This window comes from Lethenteron reissneri, chromosome 37 (genome assembly GCF_015708825.2).
Source record: "Lethenteron reissneri isolate LAM-NWPU_2019-01 chromosome 37, ASM1570882v1, whole genome shotgun sequence".
Taxonomy (NCBI): domain Eukaryota; kingdom Metazoa; phylum Chordata; class Hyperoartia; order Petromyzontiformes; family Petromyzontidae; genus Lethenteron; species Lethenteron reissneri.
The window spans coordinates 7,962,748-7,986,468 of record NC_083815.1 but is presented as its reverse complement, the minus strand read 5'-3'; the positions used below and the strand labels follow the sequence as shown (position 1 = coordinate 7,986,468).

The following is a 23,721-nucleotide window of genomic DNA, read 5'->3' as shown; positions in this document are numbered from 1 at the left end:
GAAAGCCACTGTGGGCAAAACCTCTTCTATGACCAAGCAGAGTTCCACAGGCGTGGAGTCAAAAACACAAACAGCATCCTCTCCATTGCTCCTGAGCCTTACCCTTGCAATGAAGAGGCTGCCACTATCAGCTGACCTTAAAGCACACTGAGGCTGTTAGGGAGACAATCACCGTGACAAGTAATCTGGTGCCAGTCAATTTAGTGCTTTAACGCTTCCCCGATCTCATCAGATATCGGAGCTTCGACAGGGTTGAGCCTGCATAGTGCTTTGAATGGGTGACCACCATGCACGCCCGGTGTTACAGGCTGCATGCTGGCCAGCAGAAGGTGCAGCAAAAATCTCGTCCTCTACTTGGCTTCCCCACCTTCGCAAAACCCGCACTGATCAGCGGGGTGAACTATGGTGAGAAAGAAAAAAACCCACGACCGGCGTAGCATGGTGAGGCCCTCGTTCAGCAGTGGATAGACAATGTCTGTCCGTGTGTAATGACGACTTGACACACTTCTCTTGAGATGGCACTTTATTGAAGACACGCTCACTTGACATCGGGCGGAGATCCCACCGCAACAGCCCCGAGTCTCCCGCGCATCTCCCTTTTATATGCCAACACGAGGCCACGGCCCCCTTCTCGATCCTTCTCGCTGACTCTGGACGCTCGCTCCACCGGCAGACTCCACCGTCCTCTTCCCTCACCTGACCACGCTCCCTTCTCGATCATTCCCGTAGCCACCGGTCCCGTCGCACTCACAACTGACTCCCCTGTCATTACCTCCCGTGGCCACCAGTCCCTTTGCACTCACAACTGACTCTCCTGTCATTACCTCCCGTGGCCACCAGTCCCTTTGCACTCACAACTGACTCCCCTGTCATTACCTCCCGTAGCCACCAGTCCCTTCGCACTCACAACTGACTCCCCTGTCATTACCTCCCGTGGCCACCAGTCCCTTTGCACTCACAACTGACTCCCCTGTCATTACCTCCCGTGGCCACCAGTCCCTTTGCACTCACAACTGACTCCCCTGTCATTACCTCCCGTAGTCACCAGTCCCTTCGCACTCACAACTGACTCCCCTGTCATTACCTCCCATGACCACTAGTGCACTGGTATTGTCGGCTGACTTCCCTGTCATTACCTCCCGTGGCCACTAGTCCACTCACACCGCATGCAGGCTCTACCGTCACGACACATGCACACGGAGTAACGTTGCACGGCGCTGCTGCTGAGTTTTGAGTTGCTTTTTTGTATTGCCTTGTCAGGACGCGCACAATGCGCGTAGACACTTGTAATCACACCGTGTTAATGTGTACCGTCAAATGTGGTGTGAAACAACACACCGTGGAATTTACACGTTGGCAATTTGCATAACGTGTCGTGAGTGGGTTGTTTTTAAATATTGTGCTGAAATGTATTGCCAGAGGAACGCTTTAGGCTCAATTTTAAATACGTTGTTTAATTCAATGTGAGGATGTTATGTTTAAACATCCCATGTTAATTACATCTGGAATGCGAGTGGCCACTATCACGCCGAGATGCCTTTGTCACCCTGGTAGTGATGTTTACACACCGCACCAGATACTATACTAATTTGAGGCTGAGTCGACCAAGGGGAGACCGAAGACTGGTTCAGATAATCGTCACTGGTGTTGGCCGTGAGCGGGAAATCGTACTGGGATCGCTGGGTTCGTAGCGCAGCGCGCTCACCGCTGCACACGCACAATCAAACCTTAATAAGTGCCTCTCGAGCTTGAGTTAGCAAATAACACAACCGTCAAGGGTATTGTTTCATATAATCTTTATTTAACATATAGAGAACGGAGCAAATGCATTCTATTGCTATGAATTCCACTATACACGGGCTTGAGATGGACAATACCTGTGTATTTTAAAGCTGTGATTTATATTCAAAATATAATTTAGTGCACAAGAAAAGAACGACTTTACATGTATCCGCAGCGAGTCTCGCATGAAGTACTCGCCTCTTGTATTCTGCAGCGGCCCCTTTGTCTCAAGCACTTGACCCGTAGCAAGCTCCACTCGAATTCCGCGAGAAAACTAAAAGAAACCTCACTCTCATCGCTTGTTTCTTCCGTAGTTTTTGTCGACTTTTTTTTTGTTCTATCGAGCACGATCGTATTCATGCAACTTCCCAAGTACAGATTCCCCCCCCCCCCCCCCCCCCAAATCATTTTGCAAACATCCACTGCCTCCAGCCAAGACGCGGTGCTGTCTCGCACTTCCAAACAGAAACGGGTTTTTTTTTTGCAATTCCAGCTCCAATAGAGGCATCCCCCCCCACCACCACCACCCCCTGCGCGTACAGAACGGGGACAATTACACAAGGAAGCACGCGAGCGAGCGAGCGGGAGTCGAACACCCGAGCCGGTGGAGATTTTTCTTGAGATTCAGTGCGCACGCCAAATTGAGCGCAGCGGAGGTTTAGTGTTCAGGAAGATTTTTAAAACATATATAACAGAAGACGCCAGTTTAAACGGAGGGATAACGGCTCAAAGGGACCCGCCACATTTGTGATGCTCGATAATCATGCGGCCCAGAGGTGAAAGTCAAGAAATTGTATTTTAATTTGTGCGTTAGGATTTCTGCGCTGTAATGTGTTCACCGTTTCAAGTGCAGGGGGGATCCATGTGTCGATTATCTCACTAAAAACAACAAGGGAAAATTTACACTCTTGAGAAAAAACCCATTTTATTTCCCAAAGCCTCGACCACCAATCTCAACAGTGTTGCAGGATTGCATCTTTTTAACGTTCTTCTTTGTAGGACACGCAGCAATTACTTGTTGAGCAAATGGGTCATTCCAAATCAGTGGGGTATCTAGACACGGATCACGCCGAATCGTGCCACATCCATTGGTGGCATTGTCCAAGCGAGACTTCCCAGATAAACAAATGAATGGCATTGCTGTTTTTATTAGTAGTATTATCACTACTATTGCTTGGACGGATATTCATTTCGTTCAAGCTGTACACAGTACAATGTACTGGCTGCCATAATGTGATTTTATGTGCACGAACAATTATTTTGTGCAACGTTTATTTTGGGAGTTTTATAACGTTTTTCCACGGGGTAGGTGGAAAGAGCAATAACGAGTAACTTTCCAGCCTCAATTTAGTCTCTCCGCTGAGTCATGAGAATTGCAACTGCTCACATATTCCAGGATCATCCCCGCCTAGTCTGCCTCTTTTTACACTCTGAATAAATAAATAAATACATCAATATGAATAAGCATATAACCACACGTTTAGTCACATACTGATACAAAATATTACCGATATAACTTTTACACCGTAATAATCAATGTGACATAGAGTATGTGTGTATTCGTATTTTTTTTGTAATATATTCCATCGTTTGAGAAAGGTGAGAGATTTTTTGTGTATCACGTGCATGTGAGAAATGTACTAATGAAAGGCAAATTTCTAACATCCATGTGCCGTAAGAATTTGCCGAATGTAAAGGCGCAACCCTGCAACTGCTGGCCCACGCCACTTCTGCTGGAACAGCCTCCACTGGAGGGACCTCAAGAGAGATACTCCGAGAGAATGTTTTGGCCTACTCTTCCACACTGTAAGAGGTGGGAAAACCAACACTTTACCCCACCACACGCAAACGTCGACTAACTGCGGTGATGCCATGGGTACCGCTGGGTGGACAGTGAGCGGGGTGGATTTCAAAAACGCGTCCCATCATACTCTTTGGTTCTTTCAGGTAAAGTCACGTAGGTAGGTGACTTTACCGAAAGAACCACAGAGTATGGATCCCTGCAGTCACGAAAACTTCAAATCTAGATTGCGTCCCATCATTCCAATCGGCATGCCGGGAGACTGAACCGAACCAGCGGCTTCTGGATTGTAAGTCTTCCGATGTGCTCAGGCGCCAGCATCCCTGAAGCATTGTATCGAATACTTTAAGCGGCATTTAGTGTAGTGTTACTTACATCAGCAGTGCTGGGATTAACTAACCTTGGCTATTGGCCCATGTGTCTGGAAAGTACCCAAATGCCAGGTGAGTTAGGGCTTCAGACTATAAGTTGTGTACGAGTGTGTAAGCCTAAAAAGATGCCAAAATATGAATGGCAAAAAATAAATAATGATGGGATGCAGAATATGCTTAAGCATTATGTAGTGTGCGTTGTGGGTTTATGTACATGCCTGCACGTGTGATGGGTGTGTATAATGCCAACACTTTAAATAAATAAAAAATAATGAGAGTTCTTCAAAAAAATGTTAACACTTATTATGGAAAAAGAACGGATAATACACGGTGACATGATAACAAATGTGATGTTAATAACTTCAAAAAGTCAAAGAGTCTCCACGTGTTCGCCATCATTGTCAACACGCGTGCCTGGAATCTTCTCCAGGTGGTCTCTAGTGCCCGGAGGCACATTTCTTGTGGTAATGTTGCAAATTCTCAGAAGTGTTAACATTTTTTTGAAGCACCCTGTATCGTATCTTTATCTGATAGGTGTGCAGTGGTAATGATCCAGGAATGAAATTGCTCCTGACATCGACTGGTGAGCAATCAGGGCGAGATGAAAACAGTTGTGGATGCTGAGTGTGCATGAATCTTTAACTGGAGGGAAAATGAAAGTTTCTATTCCCATTACAAAATAAAAATTCTATTTTATGAAAATAAGAATGATTATCTACTAAAAAATAAAAACAATCTTTTCAATCAACAAAACAAATGAGTATATTTAGCAGCAAATTGTAGGACTGTCGTTGGTGGACTTTGTGATGAATAAAATAGTAGGCAATTGTAATAGGCAATTACACCAATATAGAACTGCAATAATAACACAACCACCTTTGTGTTATGCATATTCGATTAATGTCACCAACCCTGCCGTTATAGTTGCTGCGCTACAGCCATGCACCGCCATTCCTGCAGCTACCCAAGTCAACAACCCACCTCGCTATACAGTAGATAATTCGGTTCGGCAAGAGAGGCGTAACCACACGTTGATTTCATCGATAAATATGAATATCAGCGCGCTCGTCTTTCTGTCTCTCGGAGTAATTCCAAGCGTGCATCTCTCCATGCTTTTTGTGGTTAAACCATTACGGTTTTTCTTCCATTGTCTTTGTCAATGTCCGTTTCTAATCCAAAGGTCAAACCAAGTGATACATGAATATGTAGTTTAAAAATAAACGTTCCCTTTTAGGCACATTGGTACGTTGCTTTTCATTCTTAACTTCAGTTTTCCAAAAATCTGCTGTCATCTGCCTCTATATTTCAGAATTTTTAACCCGGATCGCCTTCCCACAGCTGCCCTAGGTACACAGCAACCCTGCTGTGTTTTCCAGTTGTACCCCTCCAACGGAGACCTCCAATTGTGCACTAGTTGTACACGACTTCTCTTTACTCATTTATCCTGGGGCCCAACGTTGCAGCCTGCGGTTTGCCGCGTATTTCTGAAAGTGCGGCACAAACGATCACTGGCTTTGTACGTGTTTTTTGCATGGGGATTATCGGTAACGCTAAAATAATTATTTTTAACAACTCTATTACCGACTGTATGAATGTGACAAGGTCATTAGGACCACTGCTGTTGATGTAAACCACACGAGGCCATTACTTCCTTCTGCTGGATCCCACAGCTGACCGATTGACCTCCATACTCTGCTCTTAAAGTCTCATCTGGCATTTACATTTTGGTCACTGACCTCTGGGCGCCCCTCCAATGCCTGCCTGTCTTGGCAACCCTACCACCTCCACCCTGCACACATACTCCACATATTACTTCTTGACCTCTTCCTGATTACATTTGCAAGTTACTCCTGGCCAATTCTAAACTAAACAATATTTTATTTTACCAGGTATGGCCCACTCAGCTGTGAAGCTCTTTTGCAGAAGCGACCTGGCCACAAATGATAGCTCAACGAAGTGACTTATCACGTGGAAATTTATATCAGCCAAATACTCTAAATGCACGCTTCTAAATAGGAAAACCCGAATGACCCGGATAAAAATCCACGTGGCCACAGGGAGAACATGCAAACTCCAAATATGCAGCAGGCGTCAGGGTCGAGATCAAACCCACGACCTCCTGCATACCAGGCGAGGTAGTAAACATCTCACCACCGCGATGCCCACAGTCGCGCCAAACCTCCGAGCCGCTCACCCTATCCTACCACAAAGTTCTGCTCACCCTCCCCCATGCACCTGCACCCCGTGAAGGCCAGAAGCTCCTGCCTACCTTTGCCTATCACAAAGTCCACCAGTGTCAGTGTTGTAGTTCTTTGTGAGAGGACGCGCATGTGCCCTCTCACCCCCCTCCCCCCCCCCATGCAGACACTGGCGCGACACGTCCCCTACACGCCGTAGTGCTTGTTGAGCCGGTGCAGAGCGTCGCTGACCGTGTCCAGCTCGGCCCGCAGCTCCTTCACCATCTCGGCGATCATCCTGGTGTCTTTGAGCACCTCAATGGTCTGCGTGTATGGGTTGTAGCGCACCGTGAAGTTCCGTTTAATGGTCTTGGCGAACTCCCTGTGGGCAGGAGAAGATGCCATCGACACATCAGTGAGTGGTGTACCGCCTACCTTGAACGACACTGTTGCAGGGAACGAAGCAACTTTACACGTAGGTTCCACGGCCAATACTAACGGTCATATTTCATTCTTGGATTGAGGCCATGCGATGATCTGAAGATGCTTTGCACAGTTTCAAGTGAAATGTCGTCGATAATTGATCAATTTCATTGTGATGATTTGTTCTTCAGCTTACCGATGAACTGAAACGATCATAGTTGGCAGAGTAAAAACTTGCCCATGTGACAAATTTAATTTGTTTGGCTGTTTGGTGTAGGTGGGATTCATGAATCACGTTACGTTGTGTTTTAGAATAAAAAGTGAATGACGCATTTCGTGTGCGTATAATTGTTATAGCACAACGCTATCGTGAAGGTGCGATATCTCACAGACAGCTATAGTCGGCCAGCAGGAAGCGGTGTTGCCGTGTAGTTTTACCCAATTAAGTCGTGTACTGGATAATGTTCAAATTTGGACCACGACAACGGCAATGCATGGTGCGCTAGGTTTTAAAAACTCGACGTGGTCTTTAGCATCCGGTGGGAAACAGACAGCAGTATTAATCAGGGCGGCCACTGGGTTTGAACCATGTACCTCGGCAAAAAGTGTCAAACGCCCTATTTCTCGTTATGTATAAATGAACCTTATGGCGGTACCCCGGGGTATGATAGTACCCCGGCTCTCGCATAATGTCCGTGATGCAGTCAATTTTAGTCTGCTGATGGTCGGCGATGCGGCAATCGACTCATCTCGAAGAGCTGTACACGATGAGGCACCACTACGGTGCGTACCGTGCGCGTTCAGGGTTTCAGCGCAATCGTCCTCGCTGCGTTTGGAAATCGCGGAGTAGTACTGATTTCGGATTGATTGGTACCCCAGTCGCGGAGTTAAGTACACCCCTGGAAAAAAATAGTGTCCCAGAAATAACAGATTTAATTGCCTCGGCCATTTTGTATTATTTGGTACCCCAGGGTACCGCCAAAAGGATCAAATATCAGCTGGTGTGGTCAATAGAGACGTTTTTGGCCTCATTAAAGGATTTCAGCAGAAGGACACGATGACATTATTCTGTAATTTCCAATTAGGGAATGTAATACGAAAAAGTAAATGCACCTTAATAGCTTTTAGAGCCTTCATTCAATCGGTATGTCCTAGAGATAATAGAGGGGAGATACTGACTGAAAGAAATTATCATCTCGCCATCATAACATATTTAGAGAATAAATTGAACAGCCATCAACTCTGTATATACGGGGTGAATAATTTATAGGTACCTCACTAAAATAATAAAGATAAATTGTTTGAAAGCCTCTACATGCCTCCGACCAATTTCCAACACATATTCAACATTTACATTTTCTTCCGAGAGACAATTAGTCCAACATTTTGATTTGTTTCATACCATTCAGTTACCGGTTGAAAATGAGAGGGTCATTAGACATCAGTGGGGCATCTATAAATGGGCCACCCTGTACGTTGACTACCCTCCACTTACAGCGCGTTTCACTGCAAGGCCCACGGGCTACTTGGCGGCTCCTGGTGGCCTTAAGTGCGGCCCTGATATGCAGCCCCCGACAATGCACAACGAAGTGAAAACACTCCCATGCAAGCAGTGTGGCGGCCCTCACACTGATGATGTCTTATCGGCGAAAGTGCCCCCCAGCCCCCCCCCCCCCCACTCTGAAAATGATTGAACACAGCTCTATTAGACTGATTTCGATTTAAAGCTTTCGTGACTGCAGGGATTCATCTTCTTGGTTCTTTCGGTAAAGTCACGTAGAAGGGAAGTAAGAAAATAATAAAAATAAACATAAAATAATTCTCACGACGTTTCGGCCACAACGCAAGCAGCCGTCCTCAGGTGAAGACCTGTCTCCCCAACAGACCTGGTCTTCACCTGAGGACGGCTGCTTGCGTTGTGGCCGAAACGTCGTGAGAATTATTTTATGTTTTATTTTTATTATTTTATTACTTCCCTTCTACGTGACTTTACCGAAAGAACCAAGAATATCTACTAGACTGTTAACACATCATCCTCACAATGTCGCGTGGCCCCAGTGGCAAAGATGGCACGCTTCTTCTCACCTCATTTTTTCCTTTGCCTCCTCAAAGCTCTCGGAGACGAAGTAGATGTCCTGGAAGGTGGTGATGAGACACTCCTGCTTGCACGTCACCTTCGGGTCGAAGCCCTTCACCTTTGCATTCTCGGACAGCGCGTGCTGGAAGAAGCACGTGGGTGCGGCTGAGGCCTCGCTTAACGCGCGGTGTTCACACAACGTGACGCTTTTCTCACAACTCCGGAAGTGCCCGTTATAACGCGGAGCGCGCCCGTAATAATTTTGAACGACTTTCTTGAGCTGCACGGCTGAGCGGTACAATATAGTACGCGGAATGATACATTACGTGGAATTATACAGTACGCGGAATGATACAGTACGTGGAATGATACAGTACGTGGAATTATACAGAACGCGGAATGATACAGTACGTGGAATGATACAGAACGCGGAATGATACAGAACGTGGAATGATACAGTACGTGGAATGATACAGAACGCGGAATGATACAGTACGTGGAATGATACAGTACGTGGAATTATACAGAACGCGGAATGATACAGTACGTGGAATTATACAGTACGTGGAATGATACAGTACGTGGAATGATACAGTACGTGGAATTATACAGAACGCGGAATGATACAGTACGTGGAATGATACAGAACGCGGAATGATACAGAACGTGGAATGATACAGTACGTGGAATGATACAGAACGCGGAATGATACAGAACGTGGAATGATACAGAACGCGGAATGATACAGTACGTGGAATTATACAGTACGTGGAATGATACAGTACGTGGAATGATACAGTACGTGGAATGATACAGAACGCGGAATGATACAGAACGTGGAATGATACAGAACGCGGAATGATACAGAACGTGGAATGATACAGTACGTGGAATGATACAGTACGTGGAATGATAACAGTACGTGGAATGATAACAGTACGTGGAATGATAACAGTACGTGGAATGATAACAGTACGTGGAATGATACAGTACGCGGCAGCATACCCTGATCGCATTTCTTTGTCCCGGCAGGCTGAGTTTACAGTACGTGGATTTTCACTGAATGCAGAACTTTTCAGGAACGCATCTACCGCGTTAAACGAGGCATTGCTTTAAAGCGGTGCACCCAGAGAGCACAGCGGGGTGAGCTGTGACGCAAGCCTCACGGAGGAGCGGTCAACGACGAGATTGTGAGAATGATGAGGGCGTTCGGCAAGTGCACAGTTGACCCATTAATCATTGCGTCTTGTACGGCGCATATTCCAGAACAGTGGCGGATGCGGGTGGTTTAGCGCGGCGCCGAAGAAGTTGCGAGCGTACCTTCAGCTCGCTGATGGAGGAGAGCAGGCCAGCCCCGTAGGCTCTCAGCTGGCCATCTTGTTTGCAGAGCCCAAACTCCACAGTGAAGAAGTAACACTGCAGAGCGCGCAGGGAAAGCGAATGTCATGACTCCGACGACAAAGTAACGAGAAGGGCCACTTTTATTTGAAGTGTTACACAATAAGGAATCCTACTAACGACTTTCACAATGAGGGACCCGAGGCTTGGTCCTAGACTTCCTGCTTGTATCTTCCTCCGAGCATCCCCACTCCTCGTGCTCTCCCCTTATACATCCCTCAGCCCCCTTTCTCGAACCTTCTTCTTCCTATTTTACCTCTAGCCAATCCCTGTCCTTTCACGGATCCTTTCTGTTTTCCCGTTCAATCCCCCTATTCACCAATCCCTTAAAAGTCTGCCTGCCGACCAATCGGAGACCATTGTTTATTTTTAGATAGCCATGAGGCTGCACGTGGCTTGGGGTCATCTGTCGGTCATTACAATAACAAATCAATCGCAGCCCTTTTGTCATTCCACTGCTGGATGGAGACCGTCCGACACCCGTGTCAGGTTGGTTGACCGTACTTCAACACTCCCGTCAGTGCGGGTTGGTGAGGGGACGATTCGGATAAGTTCAGATATTGGCTCGCCACTGGAGTTGGCTGTGGACTGGAATCAAACTTAGGTTGCTGGGATCATAGTGTGGTGTGCTAAGCACTGTTGTGCCACAGCACCTCCGTCGAGACAAGCAATCATGAGTTAATGTTACCATCCACAGGAAGGATTTTTTGAAAATTATTTTCTTAAGCATAGATTGAAACAAATTTAGAGGTTAATTTCTGGAAACATAAACCATAAACGAGTGGTCGTTAGAATAGTGAGTGAATGCCAAATGTATCATCACCACCACAACTACAGCCATTGTCATTATCGTGACCACCACTACCACCCAAATCACCACCACCATAATTAAAGCAAATTCACAAACTTCCTCGAAACACACAGCATATAGATTCGTCATAAATTACCCCATTCTTCTGTAATGTGCACCGATGCCTACTTAGTGGACGGCGATATTGACAGGTAATAAAAACGATTGATTTAATATAATGTACATAAAACAAATATGCACGTGCTTCTAGACTTGAAGCTTTCGTGACTGCAAGGAATCATATTCTTAGGTGTTTTCGGTAAAGTCACGTAGGTAAAACATCAAAATTAATAAAAATAATAAAATTAAAATAAAGATCACGACGTTTCGGAGGCAACACAAGTCTCCGTCATCAGGTGGGACAGTCACAGCCAGATCAGCTGCATCAAGTGAGGCAAGGATTCAAGATGTAATCCCTTAAAAGCGAGTTGAGGGGGGGGAGGAGAGGGGGGGGAGGGGCTCATCAGAATGTGGTAGCCAATGAATGGAAAAGTATCGGGAGAGAAGGGCCAACAAAAAGGTGGGCGACGGCGTGGAAGCTATTGTGCGCAAGCGACACACTGCTGCCCACGCCAACGCATTGGGCAGAGAGGGGGGAGGGGGGGGTCTGATACACATGATAGAAAAGAAAAGAAAATGCGTATGTTTATACCAATGCTGGCTAAACAATGAAGAGATTACTGTTAAACACTGGGGAAGTTAACACTCGGTAAAGTAAAGTAAACTAGTGTCTGTCAGATAAGATGGTCAAAAAAGTGTAATTAAGTCTTTTTTGCGTGGTTAATAACATCTTTCCAATGATTACTAAGTTTGTACCCATCCTCACGGTTGAAATTATGTCTGTGTTTGTATATTTGTATGGCTTCGTGTACAAACCTTTGATGGTAGCCAGGAGGTTTGCAGAGAACCTTGGTCTCGGAAAAGACAATTTCATGAGAGCCCACTGAGTTGTAGCAATGATCGGCAACGGCCGAAGAATTAGTTCTGCCGTGTTTCAGATCTGACTTGTGCTCGCGGACACGATCAGCAACATGGCGTTTTGTTTCTCCAATGTAGCAATCACCACAAATGCAACTCAATTTGTAGATTCCAGGATACTGTAAGTCAGGAACAGCATCCTTCACAGATGGAATCAGATCACGGATTTTATGCACTGTAGTGAATCGGACTTGGATCTTATGTTTGTTTAGAATTTTGGAGATCTTTTTGGTCACGCCTGCTATGTATGGTAACGTGATAGTTTTGGTCGGAGTTTCATGTGGCTGCTTCTGTGTGGTGGGAGAGACAGCTTGGCGGATAGTACGGTCACAGTATCCGTTCATCCTGAGGGCCCGATGTACATGTCTTAATTCACCGGTCAGGTGGTGTTGGTCAGAAATGCCATGGGCTCTGTGGTATAGCGTTTTGATGAGAGAATTCTTTTGAGATGGGTGGTGGTGGGAATCCGGTTTCAAGTAGGAATCTGTGTGGGTGGCTTTCCTGTAGACAGAATGTCCCAAGGATACGTCAGGCCTCCTCTCAAACAGAATATCCAAGAATGGTAGTTTACCGTCTTTCTCCAATTCCATGGTGAATCTGATGGATGGGTGTCTAGAATTGATGTGGTCCAAGAAGTGGTTCAGTGCTGGGAGGCCATGTGGCCAGATGACGAAAGTGTCGTCCACATACCTCTTCCACAAGGAAGGACGCAGGGTGGATGTCTGGATGGCGTCTGATTCAAACTTTTCCATGAACATGTTGGCTATAACTGGTGACAAGGGGGAGCCCATAGGGGTACCCTCATTCTGTTTGTAGAAGGTGCCATTCCAGGTAAAATAGGTGTTGGTGAGACAATGCCTAACCAGAGCAGGTACATCAGAATTCAATCCATGTTGGACTAAGTCTTCAATTATTGTTAGGGTGTCCGGTACTGGGACTTTGGTAAACAAAGATACTACATCAAAGCTGACGAGGATGTCATCAGGAGATAGTACCATGTCCTTAACCATAGAGACCAATTGGGTTGAGTTGAGTACTGCCGAAGAGGTCTTGCCTGTGAAGGGGAGCAGAGTATCTGATAGAAAACGGGCTAGTTTGTACGTAGGAGAGTTTATCGTCGACACGATGGGTCGTAGCGGGGTGCCTTCCTTGTGGATTTTGGGAAGACCATAGAGTCTGGGAGGTCTAGCCGCCGATGGTTTTAGAGAGGGACGTTTGCTTGGTTCGATTAGGGAAGTCGAACTCGTGATGATACTGTTGGTTTTCGTCGTTAGGCTTTTAGTAGGATCGTTTTTAATTTTGGAGTAACTCCCATCATTAAGAAGGTCCAGGATTTTGTTGTTGTATGATTCTTTATCCATGATGACCGTGGCATTGCCCTTGTCTGCTGAGAGGATGACTATATCATCTCTCTTTTTTAGGTCCGCGAGTTCAGAGCGTTCGTTTTTGCTGATGTTACTAGTGGGTTTCTTAGCATTCTTAAGAATAGTAGCTATTTCAGCTCTTGCTACATCCGAATGGATGTATCATCACGAGTTCGACTTCCTCGTCACATTCATCGTCGTTCTCGATCATTTTCGTCCGCTCAAAAAAATATAAAACGCTTTGTCGGTGAATACTATATTTGTCTCACTCAATTTCGTCAACAATACTATAGCTTTTTCTTGTTTTTTTCGGTAAAGTCACGAAGAAGGGAAATAATAAAATAAAAAAAAATAAAACATAATAAAATAATTCTCACTACGTTTCGGCCACAACGCAAGCAGCCGTCCTCAGGTGAAGAACAGGTCTGTCGGAAAGACAGCGTCTGACCTGTCTTCACCTGAGGACGGCTGCTTGCGTTGTGGCTGAAACGTCGTGAGAATTATTTTATTATGTTTTTTATTTTTTATTTTATTATTTCCCTTCTACGTGACTTTACCGATGGAACCAAGAAGATGAATCCCTGCAGTCACGAAAGCTTTAAATCGAAAAACACTATAGCTGCCGCTGCTGGTGCCACTGGTGCTGCTGCTGGTGCTGGGCAGTGGAGCATTGACAGCCATTACCGTGGCAAGCTTCTGCACGGCTTCGTCCGAGGCACCGAGCGAGGCGAGGCCGATCTCCTGGGAGAACTGCGCGAAGCTCGGCTCAGCCAGCAGTGGCACGTGGCCCAGCAGCTCGTGGCACGTGTCCCTGGCGAGCGAGACACGCGGCGCCATCGTTGGCATTGAGGAATGCACGAGCGGAGATACACAACGGGTCTACACGTTCGCACATATGAGTATATAGTGTTTATGTGTGTGTGTGTGAGCGTTTGTGTGTAGTGGGGAGCGGTAGTGTAGTGGTTAGCGCGCTGCGCTATGAACCCGGCGACCCGGGTTCAATTCCCGCTCACGGCCAACACCAGTGACGATTATCTGAACCGGTCCCGGGCCTCCCCTAGGTCGACTCAGCCTCAAATGAGTACCTGGTGCAGTGTGTAAACATTGCCACTTGGGAGACAAAGGCGGTCGGGCGTGGTGCTGGCCACCCACCCCCTCGTGTACCATTCCACGGCTTTCATAGGTGCTCGCTAACAGCACTTGCCCCTACAGTCTGTTAAGGCTACATGGGGGATCTTTGTCTTTGTTTGTGTGTGGGGGAGCGTTAATGTGGCGGTTAGCGCGCAACGCAATGAACCCGGCTAGCCGAGGTCAATTCCGGTTCAAGGCCGCAAACATCGATGATGATTATCTGAAACGATATTGGGCCTCCCCTAGGTCGACTCAGCCTCAAATGAGTATCTGGTGTGGTGTGTAAACATTGCCGGCCTTCATAGGTGCTAGCTAACAGTACTTGCCCCAACAGTCTGTTAAGGCTATACGAGGGATCTTTGTCATTGTGTGTAGACGCCCTATTAGGGTTGCCACGTGTCCTGGTATTTCCAGGAATGTCCTTGCTTTTAGTTTCAAATTACTCGCAAAAACATGTGAAAAGCACTCGGCCTTGGTGCATTATGTAAAAATAAACCATCAGCATGTCCTGAACAAGTGCACTGTGGTTCTTATCTCAGGCACCATCAAAATAAATTTGAGTAAATGTGACTGACAGGCACAATTAATCCGACCTGCGCTAAATTATTCTGCCTTCATAGGTTTCTCTCTCTCACCATTGACAGATTTCACCTCTGTTTTTTTTGCGGTAGGAAATCTGAAAGTCTTCCCAGGACATTACTGTTCATGTAGCTCTTCCCTTTTTTCCCTTCTCATTCTTCTTCTGACGACATGTTCCGGTTGTTTTTATTGAACCTCGGGGGGCGACGATCGATGACAACATTCCCGAATCGGACACGAGCATGACTCACGGCTCCGGGGTGTAGAGCGGATCGGAGCTGTGGCGCACGTACTGCGTGCAGTGAAACACGCGGAATGCCAGCCCGGCCAGGAAATCCCGCGGAGACAGATACCCGGCCACCGGCCGGATAGTGAACCCAGAGCGCTCTGTGTTCACACAAAAGAGGAAAAGACAAATATTGCACCGCATAGCCTTAACGGACTCTCAGGACAAGTAAACTATTGAAACAATTTATTTTATTTTTTACCAGGTAAGGCCGACTGAACTGTATACCTCTTTTTCAGAAGTAACCTGGCCACATATGTACAGCTCAATGAACTGGCTTAACATGTGAAAATGTATAGCAGCCAAATAATCTAAACGCATGTTTCTAGAAAAACCAAAGGACCCAAAGAAAAATCTATTGCGACCACGGGGAGAACGTGCAAACTCAAAATATACAGCAGGCGTCAGGGTCGGCATTGAATCCGATGGCCTCCTGCATGCTGTTAGCGAGCACCTATGAAGGCCAGCATGGCACACGAGGGGGTGGGTGGCCAGCACCACGCTCGGCCGCCTTTGTCTCCCTTGTAGCATTGATTAGACACCGCGCCACGTACTCGTTTGAGGCTGAGTCTACCGAGGGGAGGCTCAAAAACCGTTGACATTTCACAAAGTGGCACTCGCTCTATAACCTCAAACAAGATTGACTGAGTCAAACCCCTTAACCGAGACTTCTCACACTCTAACCCCAGCACCAACCTGCCAATTAACTTGCCAATTAAGGAACTGCAAAGGTCACGGACACGCTCGCCGGTAATCGTCAAAGGCAACGGTCGGCAAACGTGGGGGTGGTCACGCCATCAGATGGTTCACGCTGGCTCACTGTGCGGTTTGGAATTCAGACATCCATACCTGTCATCTCCTTATCACTGCCTACCTTATTTCAGACCAATTCAGACCTTATTGGTCACCCCGTGCCCTTATAAATATCAACGTTCGTCCTACAAAGTCCCATCGCAAGGGAAAAACGCAAACAAATACACACAAAAACGTGTTGTCCGTATTGAAACGGCTGTACGCCGTATGGACCTGAAAACTCAATTTCCCTGCACAAGAATACGGGTAAACCGTTTGAGTTGACAGCTATGGACATCTGCGGGAGCTGCCCAGGGAGTAGTCATGTTTGGCTCTCCTGCCAGGGATGAGTGCCCCAGGCATGAAGCTCTCTTGAAGACCTACACATTAATCTGCAAATCCATCTATCGGCACGGCGGCACGAGAACTGTCCGGAAGGCAGGTGAGGCTCCACCGGGGGTTTGGCCACGCCTGCCCGACGCCGTTGCCGGTTGCACGTCGCTCACAGTAAATCCGATTGCCTGCTTTCAATTACTGACCAACAAAAATGACTGGCCACCAATTAAGCGTCGGTGACAAACGGTACGCGTACCCCGCTCGCAGGCCCCGATTTCTCATCTCCTCTAAACCCAGGGGCACTGAGTTCGGGACTTCTGTCCGTAGAGTCTCCGTGCCTCCCTCCCCGACGGTCGCGCGTTTCGCGCCCCTGTTTCGGGCTCGTGTTGAAAATTCAATGAAAACGATTCAAAATCAAAAGAGAAGAGTCGGTGACACGAAAGGAGCTCGCGACGGCCGAACAGCCGCGTACCCTTCAGAAAGCGGGACACGTCCTCCAGCTGCGGGATGTTGTCGTCACGGTAGCCGCAATGCTTCGTGAGCAGCGGCAGGTTCTTGAGGTACTCGCGGCAGGCGTGAGTCGGGTAGAGCTTCGTGAGCTCACGGAACACGGTCGCCCAGGTCCGCACCTCCTCCTCCGTGTACTCGATGCGAGGGATCGGCTCGCCGCTGCAACGACGACAGCGAAAAAAACACACGGCCATTGTGGATTGCGTTTCACGTAAATCTACCACCATCATCATCATCATCACCAACAGATCAGGGATGCTGCCGTGGTTTAAAGAGTTAGCACGCTGGATTTGCAATGCAAAGTTCGCCGGTTTGACCTCTGGGTACAGCAATTGAAACGGTATAAACGGGTTCACCACATTGGTCAATCGGCCGGTAGCTGGTGGTGGGGTTAAAATCTGGGCACTCCCACCAACTTCCAAGAGGTCTGACCAGCATGGAAGAGTAGGTCAAATTCCATCTAGCAGGGCTCTCTAGACCTCTCTCTAGCGGAGGCCCTTCAGCCAACAGTGGCATGAGTGAGTAATTGCAGGGCTGCACCTTTATCTTTAAGAATATGGGTCTCAATTTTGCAACTTCAAAAAATGAGTGTTCAGATGCTTTGAACCGATGATATACATCGCAAGAGGATCTAAGCCCGAAGGAAAAAAATTACTGTGAAATAAATCATGGTGAATGAGTACAGCAGATAATTTGTACGTAAGCAATGATGAAAAACAGTGAGATATGAAAGATCAGTGAAATAATTCCATCTAGATAAGATAAAATCTAAAAATAATAACTGCTTAAAGGGTACACATACACCTCCCAAATGATTACAAGATTACGTTCAAACCCAGGGGCACTTTGACGATGTGACGACGTTGATTATTCAATTTCATTAAATCGGAGGGCACATTCCGAGGGAGATATGATTTCTATAAAGATGGTCAATTTTCAGATGGGATGTTGGGCCAATCATCGACTTGAATATTTTCCGATGGGAGGCGCTCTCTATTATATACAAACAAATAGACGTCCTGCCGTCTCTCCACATTTAAATACATGTCTTAGATTGTCAGTCCTCTTGGCCATCTAGACGTTGTGTGTTTAAGTAAGCAAACGTGTTTTTAAAACAAGCAGTCTTTGAACCGGTTTTGACCTTCCGAGGGTCTCATGAGCAGTCAGGCTGTGTTAAGAGAGACAATTATGTTATTGTCAAGGGCACTCCTTCTTTACAATAGAGCCATGATCAATATTTGTATGGAAAAAAATCAATATTTGTATGAAAACTCATTATGCGCGGTTGTGGATAATTATTGAAAATGAAACAAAGATGGGCTGAAAACAATTGTATCTTGATATTGAGAGACAGAAGAAAGTCTATTTGTTAAAATGACAAATAATGCTGGATTTCTTCTCTGGGTCCTCCGGTTTTTCCCTCCACATTTAGGAACATGCATCTAGATCAGTGGTCGGCAACCGAAATAACAAGAATATCCATTTGTTTAGAATGCGGTAAAAAACAAAACCTCTATAATGACGGCGGGTTCCTTAATAAATCACGGTCACAAAGGAGTCCTTAAAGAGCCACACGCGGCATCGGAAGCCGCAGGTTGCAGACCCCTGGTCTAGATTATTGAGATTTTATTTTGCTGCTATAAATTTCCGCGTGACCAGGTCGCTTCTGAAAAAATCAGCTTCGAGCTCAGTGGGCTTTACCTGGTAAGATAAAAAAAAAGTTTAGTTCCGTTTGTATATATTTTTTCATTACGTGATCCTTATGGCCGTACCCCGGGGTACCAAATAATACAAAATGGGCCGAGGCAATTAAATATTTGATTTCTGGGACACGTTTTTTCCCAGGGGTGAACTTAACTCTGCGACTGGGGTACCAATCAATCCGAAATCAGTGCCACTCCGCGATGTCGAAACACAGCGAGGACGATTGCGCTGAAACCCTGAACGCTCGTACGCACCGTAGTGGTGCATCGTGTACAGCTCGTCGAGATGAGTCGATTGCCGCATCGCCGACCATCAACAGACTAAACAGGACAGCATCACGGCTCTCGTACTATGGTACTGCCATAAGGTTCATTTGTTTACCTTTACAATACTTGGCACTCCTATCGTGTTTTTTTTAATATTTTTGTTGTTGTAATGATCTGACCGGCCCCAATTGGACATCTTCAAAAAAAGAGCTTGATAGCTCATCAGATTCTTCCAGCGAAAATACATTTTCTGCTTCTGCTCCACAACAATGCATAATGAGATTGTAATCATATTCTATACTTCCTACTCACTATACTGCCATTTACAGGACAACATCTAGCCCCATGGGTCGGGAGTGGATCAGGAGTGAACTCCATGGGAGGGCGATAGACCCATTGACCCTGCCGTACCCCAGCCTGACAAAATATGAGTCCATGGGCCCAGACCAAACGTTTGAATTGTTGATAACCACCCGAGATGGCAAACCTCGAGTTGTACCAACATCTTTAAACCGCCAATAAAAGTGAATACTATTATTTTACAAGTGCGCATTCACACAATCTACACTTAATTGCCATATGCAGACGCTGCCATCCCTAAACATTTGCCACCATTCCGCCCGGCAGTGAATTCTTCCCTGGCCCACGGCCGATGTGGGACGCTGAACCCGCAACTGTCCCCATTGTGTGCGCCGCACGATGCCGGCAGCGGTGCTGATAAGAGGTGGACAGCCCTCGCCTCGAGCCCGCCGATCAATTCGCGGCGAGCGCCCGTCGCTTTGCTGCTATCTGAACTCGCAGCTCGGTGGCGCGTTGGCGGAAGCGTTTCGGATTTCGCGTGAAAAACGAAACATCCCGCGTATGGGCAGCCCTTGTATTGTAATGCTATTACAAAGCACTTACTGCTTGTAGTTAAGTGCAATGTCCGCGAAATGCTTCCTTCTCTTGCGATAGACGTTGTCCTTGAAGCCCTGTGTGCACACAAATAAAGGGTTGTAAATGCATCGCTCTAACACTTTGCACTGATGCCATTCACTTAGAAATGCCCATTCGTGTAAATGTCAATTTGAGTAAAGTGATTAAGGGGTTGAGGAAGTGATATCATCATCGCTTTACTGCCAATGAGAATTAGATCCTTTAGCCAGAAGGACCTCGGCTAAGCCCCAATACTCTTTTTAATGTGTGTCTAATTCCTCATTGAGCATTTAGTTCAAATGAGAGATGAAACCAGAGGGGCCCGGAGGTTACTCACACTTACAAGGGGATTACGTTTTTTAAAAAAAATCCAAGCTTATTGGTCAGCAGCCTGCTTGCTCTTCCGAACTCTACAACCGACCTCAATGCCCTACAGGTGAGTGTCTCAGCTCTGCATGAACCAGCAACTATCACCTACGATGTGCTGGATTGCAGGTGTGCACTGTCAAGTCGCACTTGTAGATTGTTCAAACATAGCGAGCTGTCAGGCAGGCTCGTTAAGAGATGTTTAAATGCTGACCCAAATCAGTGGAGCTTCGCACGCCTTAGCAGCGTAATTACGTAAAATGACTAATCTGCTGATCAGTGAAATCACGTGCATATTTGATTTATACATTTAACTCAGCTTGCGATCTACCAAGACACAACGGCGCTTGCGAGCGGTGGCGCAGTGGTTAGCGCCGCCGCGCTCTGAAGCCTGGCGAACGCCGGTGTCGAGCAGTATCTGAAGCAGTGAGGGCCTCCTTATGCTTCACCACAACACCTCACCTGGTGCGGTGAAGCATCATCAATCAACCCCCACGACTCACATGATGTGGGGAGGCCTTCATCCACCAGTGGAATGGCACGGGGTTGATTATTATTATTATTGATGTGATAGTCCCAAACTACAAATAATGAACTAAATGGTCCCACTACGACGTAGCTCAATTCACATCTGGTAAAAACACAGTTAATAAAAGCATTCAATCAACTGGCACAAACCAGCCACAGTCACACATCTCACAAACAACACATCATTAGCATGTTGGAAGGGTACTACCAACACCTAAAACTCATTTACTCTCATAAAACTCATAAAACCCTATGCAGCCAACGCAATCTAACATCCCCATCTGCTCAGCATATGGTCAGCCCAGCCTCACAATGCTCCAGATTAATGGAATTGTGCCACGTCTCGGTGTGCACCACATGGGCAGACAGACAGACAGGCAGGCGCACGGGCAGGCGGGCACGCGTTCAGCTGGTGGGCATCTTGATTGCAAGGGCCGAGCGCTTATTACCGGGTGATCGGCATCCAGATCAGCTCCGTACATGAGCACTTTGTTTGACGAATGATCGAGGTCAGAAATCTTCTTTGGGAACCAGGGCACGCCATCAAGATCTGGAGGACAGAATGTGCAGTCACAAACAGCAAAAGCGTCGGAAAAAAACAAGCAGGTCAAGCTAGCGCGTGGGTTTTACAGTCGAAACTACAAACTAAACACATTTTTTTATTTTAGCAGGTAAGGCCAACTGAGCTACATAGCTCTTTTTTCAGAAACAACCTGGCCACAAATGGCAGCTCAAAGAAGTGGCTTATCACGTGTGGAAATGTGTAGCAGGCAATTTCTCTAAAGGCATGTTTCTAAATGTGGAGCGAAAACCCGGAGGACCCTGATAAAAAAAAAGCCACGTGACCACGGGGAGAACACACAAACTCCAAATATAAAGATTCAGGGTCGGAATCGAACCCACGTCCCTACTGTATACCAGGCAAGGTAGTTAACATCACGCTACCATTGCGAGATGTTAACTGATCGAATATTTATCCGATTAACTACGTACATTTGTATGCATATAAAACACGCAACTGGATATTAGGCATGCATTGACACATGGATTCATCAACTAAAATATATTATTATTATGCTCATGATACACACGTAAAACTGTGCGAAGTAAAATTAATCAATGAAGTAGAATTAATTCATTAAGTTACATATAATTCTTAATTATGTTGTATTTATGCGAATGGTATGCACGATTGTGTGCTGATGTTACATTTCGGTGAGAACGAAAAAAACGGCACAAATGGGACAGAACAATTCAGACACAACACCAATGAGATAGCAGTAAGCAGTTTACAAATATTCAAACCATAAATCAAACCGCAAATTACTTGGAGAGGGCGAATTTATACTTGTCTACGATTGGATACGAGGAAACCCTGTTCAACTATCAATATTGAGTCCGCACAGTGGCAAAGCATGACCCCAATTTGTGTAAACGGTGGTTCTATCCACACGGACAATAAATTCCCTGCACAGCATGTCCAGATGAAATGTGGCTTCTGCAACATTTACATTCGTTTATCCGTTATCTCAGGAGCTCCCGGTTAGGGGTAATGAAGGGGGCCGTTTATCGCGCGCAATCAATCAGTGATAGTCGAGCGCTGTAATCCCACTAATCGCTGCTAAACCGAGCCCTTTGATATTGAATTTAATAATGACCACGTAGCGCTCCCTTAAAAACTGTGCGTGTGTGTGTTTACCTGTGGGAGTGTCAGTGTAGCGGTTTAGCGCACTCCGCTACCAACTCACTGACCCGAGTTTGATTTCCACTCGCGACCAACACCAGTGGCAATTATTTGAACCAGTCCTGAAACTCCCCTAAGTTGAATAAGCCCCAAATAAGTGCCTGGTGCGGTGTGTAAACATCATCGCTGCGGGAGACAAAGGGGGCCAAGCGTGGTGTTGGCCACCCGTGCCGTGCAAGCCTTCATTGGTGCTCGCTAACAGCACTTGCCCCAACAGTCTGTTGAAGGCTATACAGGATGGGGGGGATCTTTGTCTTTATCTTTATATATGTACACACTTGTGTATTGCAGAGCTGGCTTTAGTTGGGTAGACACCTGCTCAGGCAATTCTCAACAGAGAGTAACTGAGGATAGTGGGGATAAGTGCCAAACTATGGCTGGGACAGGTGGTAAAGTAGCACCATGGATGTCACCGCTGAGCCGTTTGCACCAGCACAAGCCTGTTCCCCCTCGAGGTAGCTGGTACACATCGCTACCGTAGCTATGGATGCAAAGAGGTTGGGCACTTACAGGATAGAACCTCGCAAACCGATTGCACTAGAAAGAGGATTCATTTGGTCCAGCCTTTAGCAGCAACGTGTGACTTAAGAACAGTAACGAGCAAAGTGCACGGGACACTTGCGAATGTACAGAGATAGATATGAAGTGAGACAGACATTCGGAGAAACGAACACACACAGAGACATGGAGAGGGGACATAACTGAAAAGAGAGACGTTACACAGAGAGACATAGAAAACAGACAGAGACAGGAGCAAGTGACGCAAATAGATGCAGAGAGACACACAGAAACATGAAGAGAAATAGACACACAGACACACAAACGTGGAGAGATGTTGACACCGAGAGACGCGCGGCGTATGAGAGACACAGAGAACACGAACACTGAGTGCGACAACAACAGACAGACGAACACACACACACACGCACGCTCTTTGCGATGCCTCTAAGCACGTGCGAGCCCTTGTTGCACACGTTGCACACGTGACGCAGGTTGCGCACGTGACGCACGTGGCACGCGTGACAGGTGGCGCACGTGACACAGGTGGCGCACGTGGCACACGTGACACACGTTGCGCACGTGACACAGGTGGCGCACGTGGCACACGTGACGCACGTTGCGCACGTGACGCACGTGGCACACGTGACACAGGTGGCGCACGTGGCACACGTGACACACGTTGCGCACGTGACGCAGGTTGCGCACGTGACACACGTTGAACACGTGGCACACGTGACACACGTTGAGCACGTGGCACACGTTGAGCACGTGGCACACGTGACACACGTTGAGCACGTGGCACACGTGACGCAGGTTGCGCACGTGGCACACGTTGAGCAAGT

The 23,721-nt window shown here is 46.8% G+C and overlaps 1 protein-coding gene across 1 annotated transcript in view; it reads right to left on the bottom strand.

Annotated features, from left to right (window-relative positions):
* Nucleotides 1–1,804: 1,804 nt before the first annotated feature.
* Nucleotides 1,805–23,721, bottom strand: part of LOC133351366 (tryptophan 5-hydroxylase 1-like) — a 28,350-nt gene continuing 6,433 nt past the window's right edge. The window contains exons 4-11 of the mRNA XM_061566509.1: nucleotides 21,084–21,184; nucleotides 19,729–19,796; nucleotides 16,818–17,014; nucleotides 15,183–15,318; nucleotides 13,906–14,032; nucleotides 9,952–10,047; nucleotides 8,640–8,773; nucleotides 1,805–6,513 (exon numbers count right to left, since the gene is read on the bottom strand). Coding sequence (XP_061422493.1) covers nucleotides 6,339–6,513; nucleotides 8,640–8,773; nucleotides 9,952–10,047; nucleotides 13,906–14,032; nucleotides 15,183–15,318; nucleotides 16,818–17,014; nucleotides 19,729–19,796; nucleotides 21,084–21,184 — 1,034 coding nt within the window. The 3' untranslated portion in view covers nucleotides 1,805–6,338. The remainder of the gene's footprint in view (nucleotides 6,514–8,639; nucleotides 8,774–9,951; nucleotides 10,048–13,905; nucleotides 14,033–15,182; nucleotides 15,319–16,817; nucleotides 17,015–19,728; nucleotides 19,797–21,083; nucleotides 21,185–23,721) is intronic.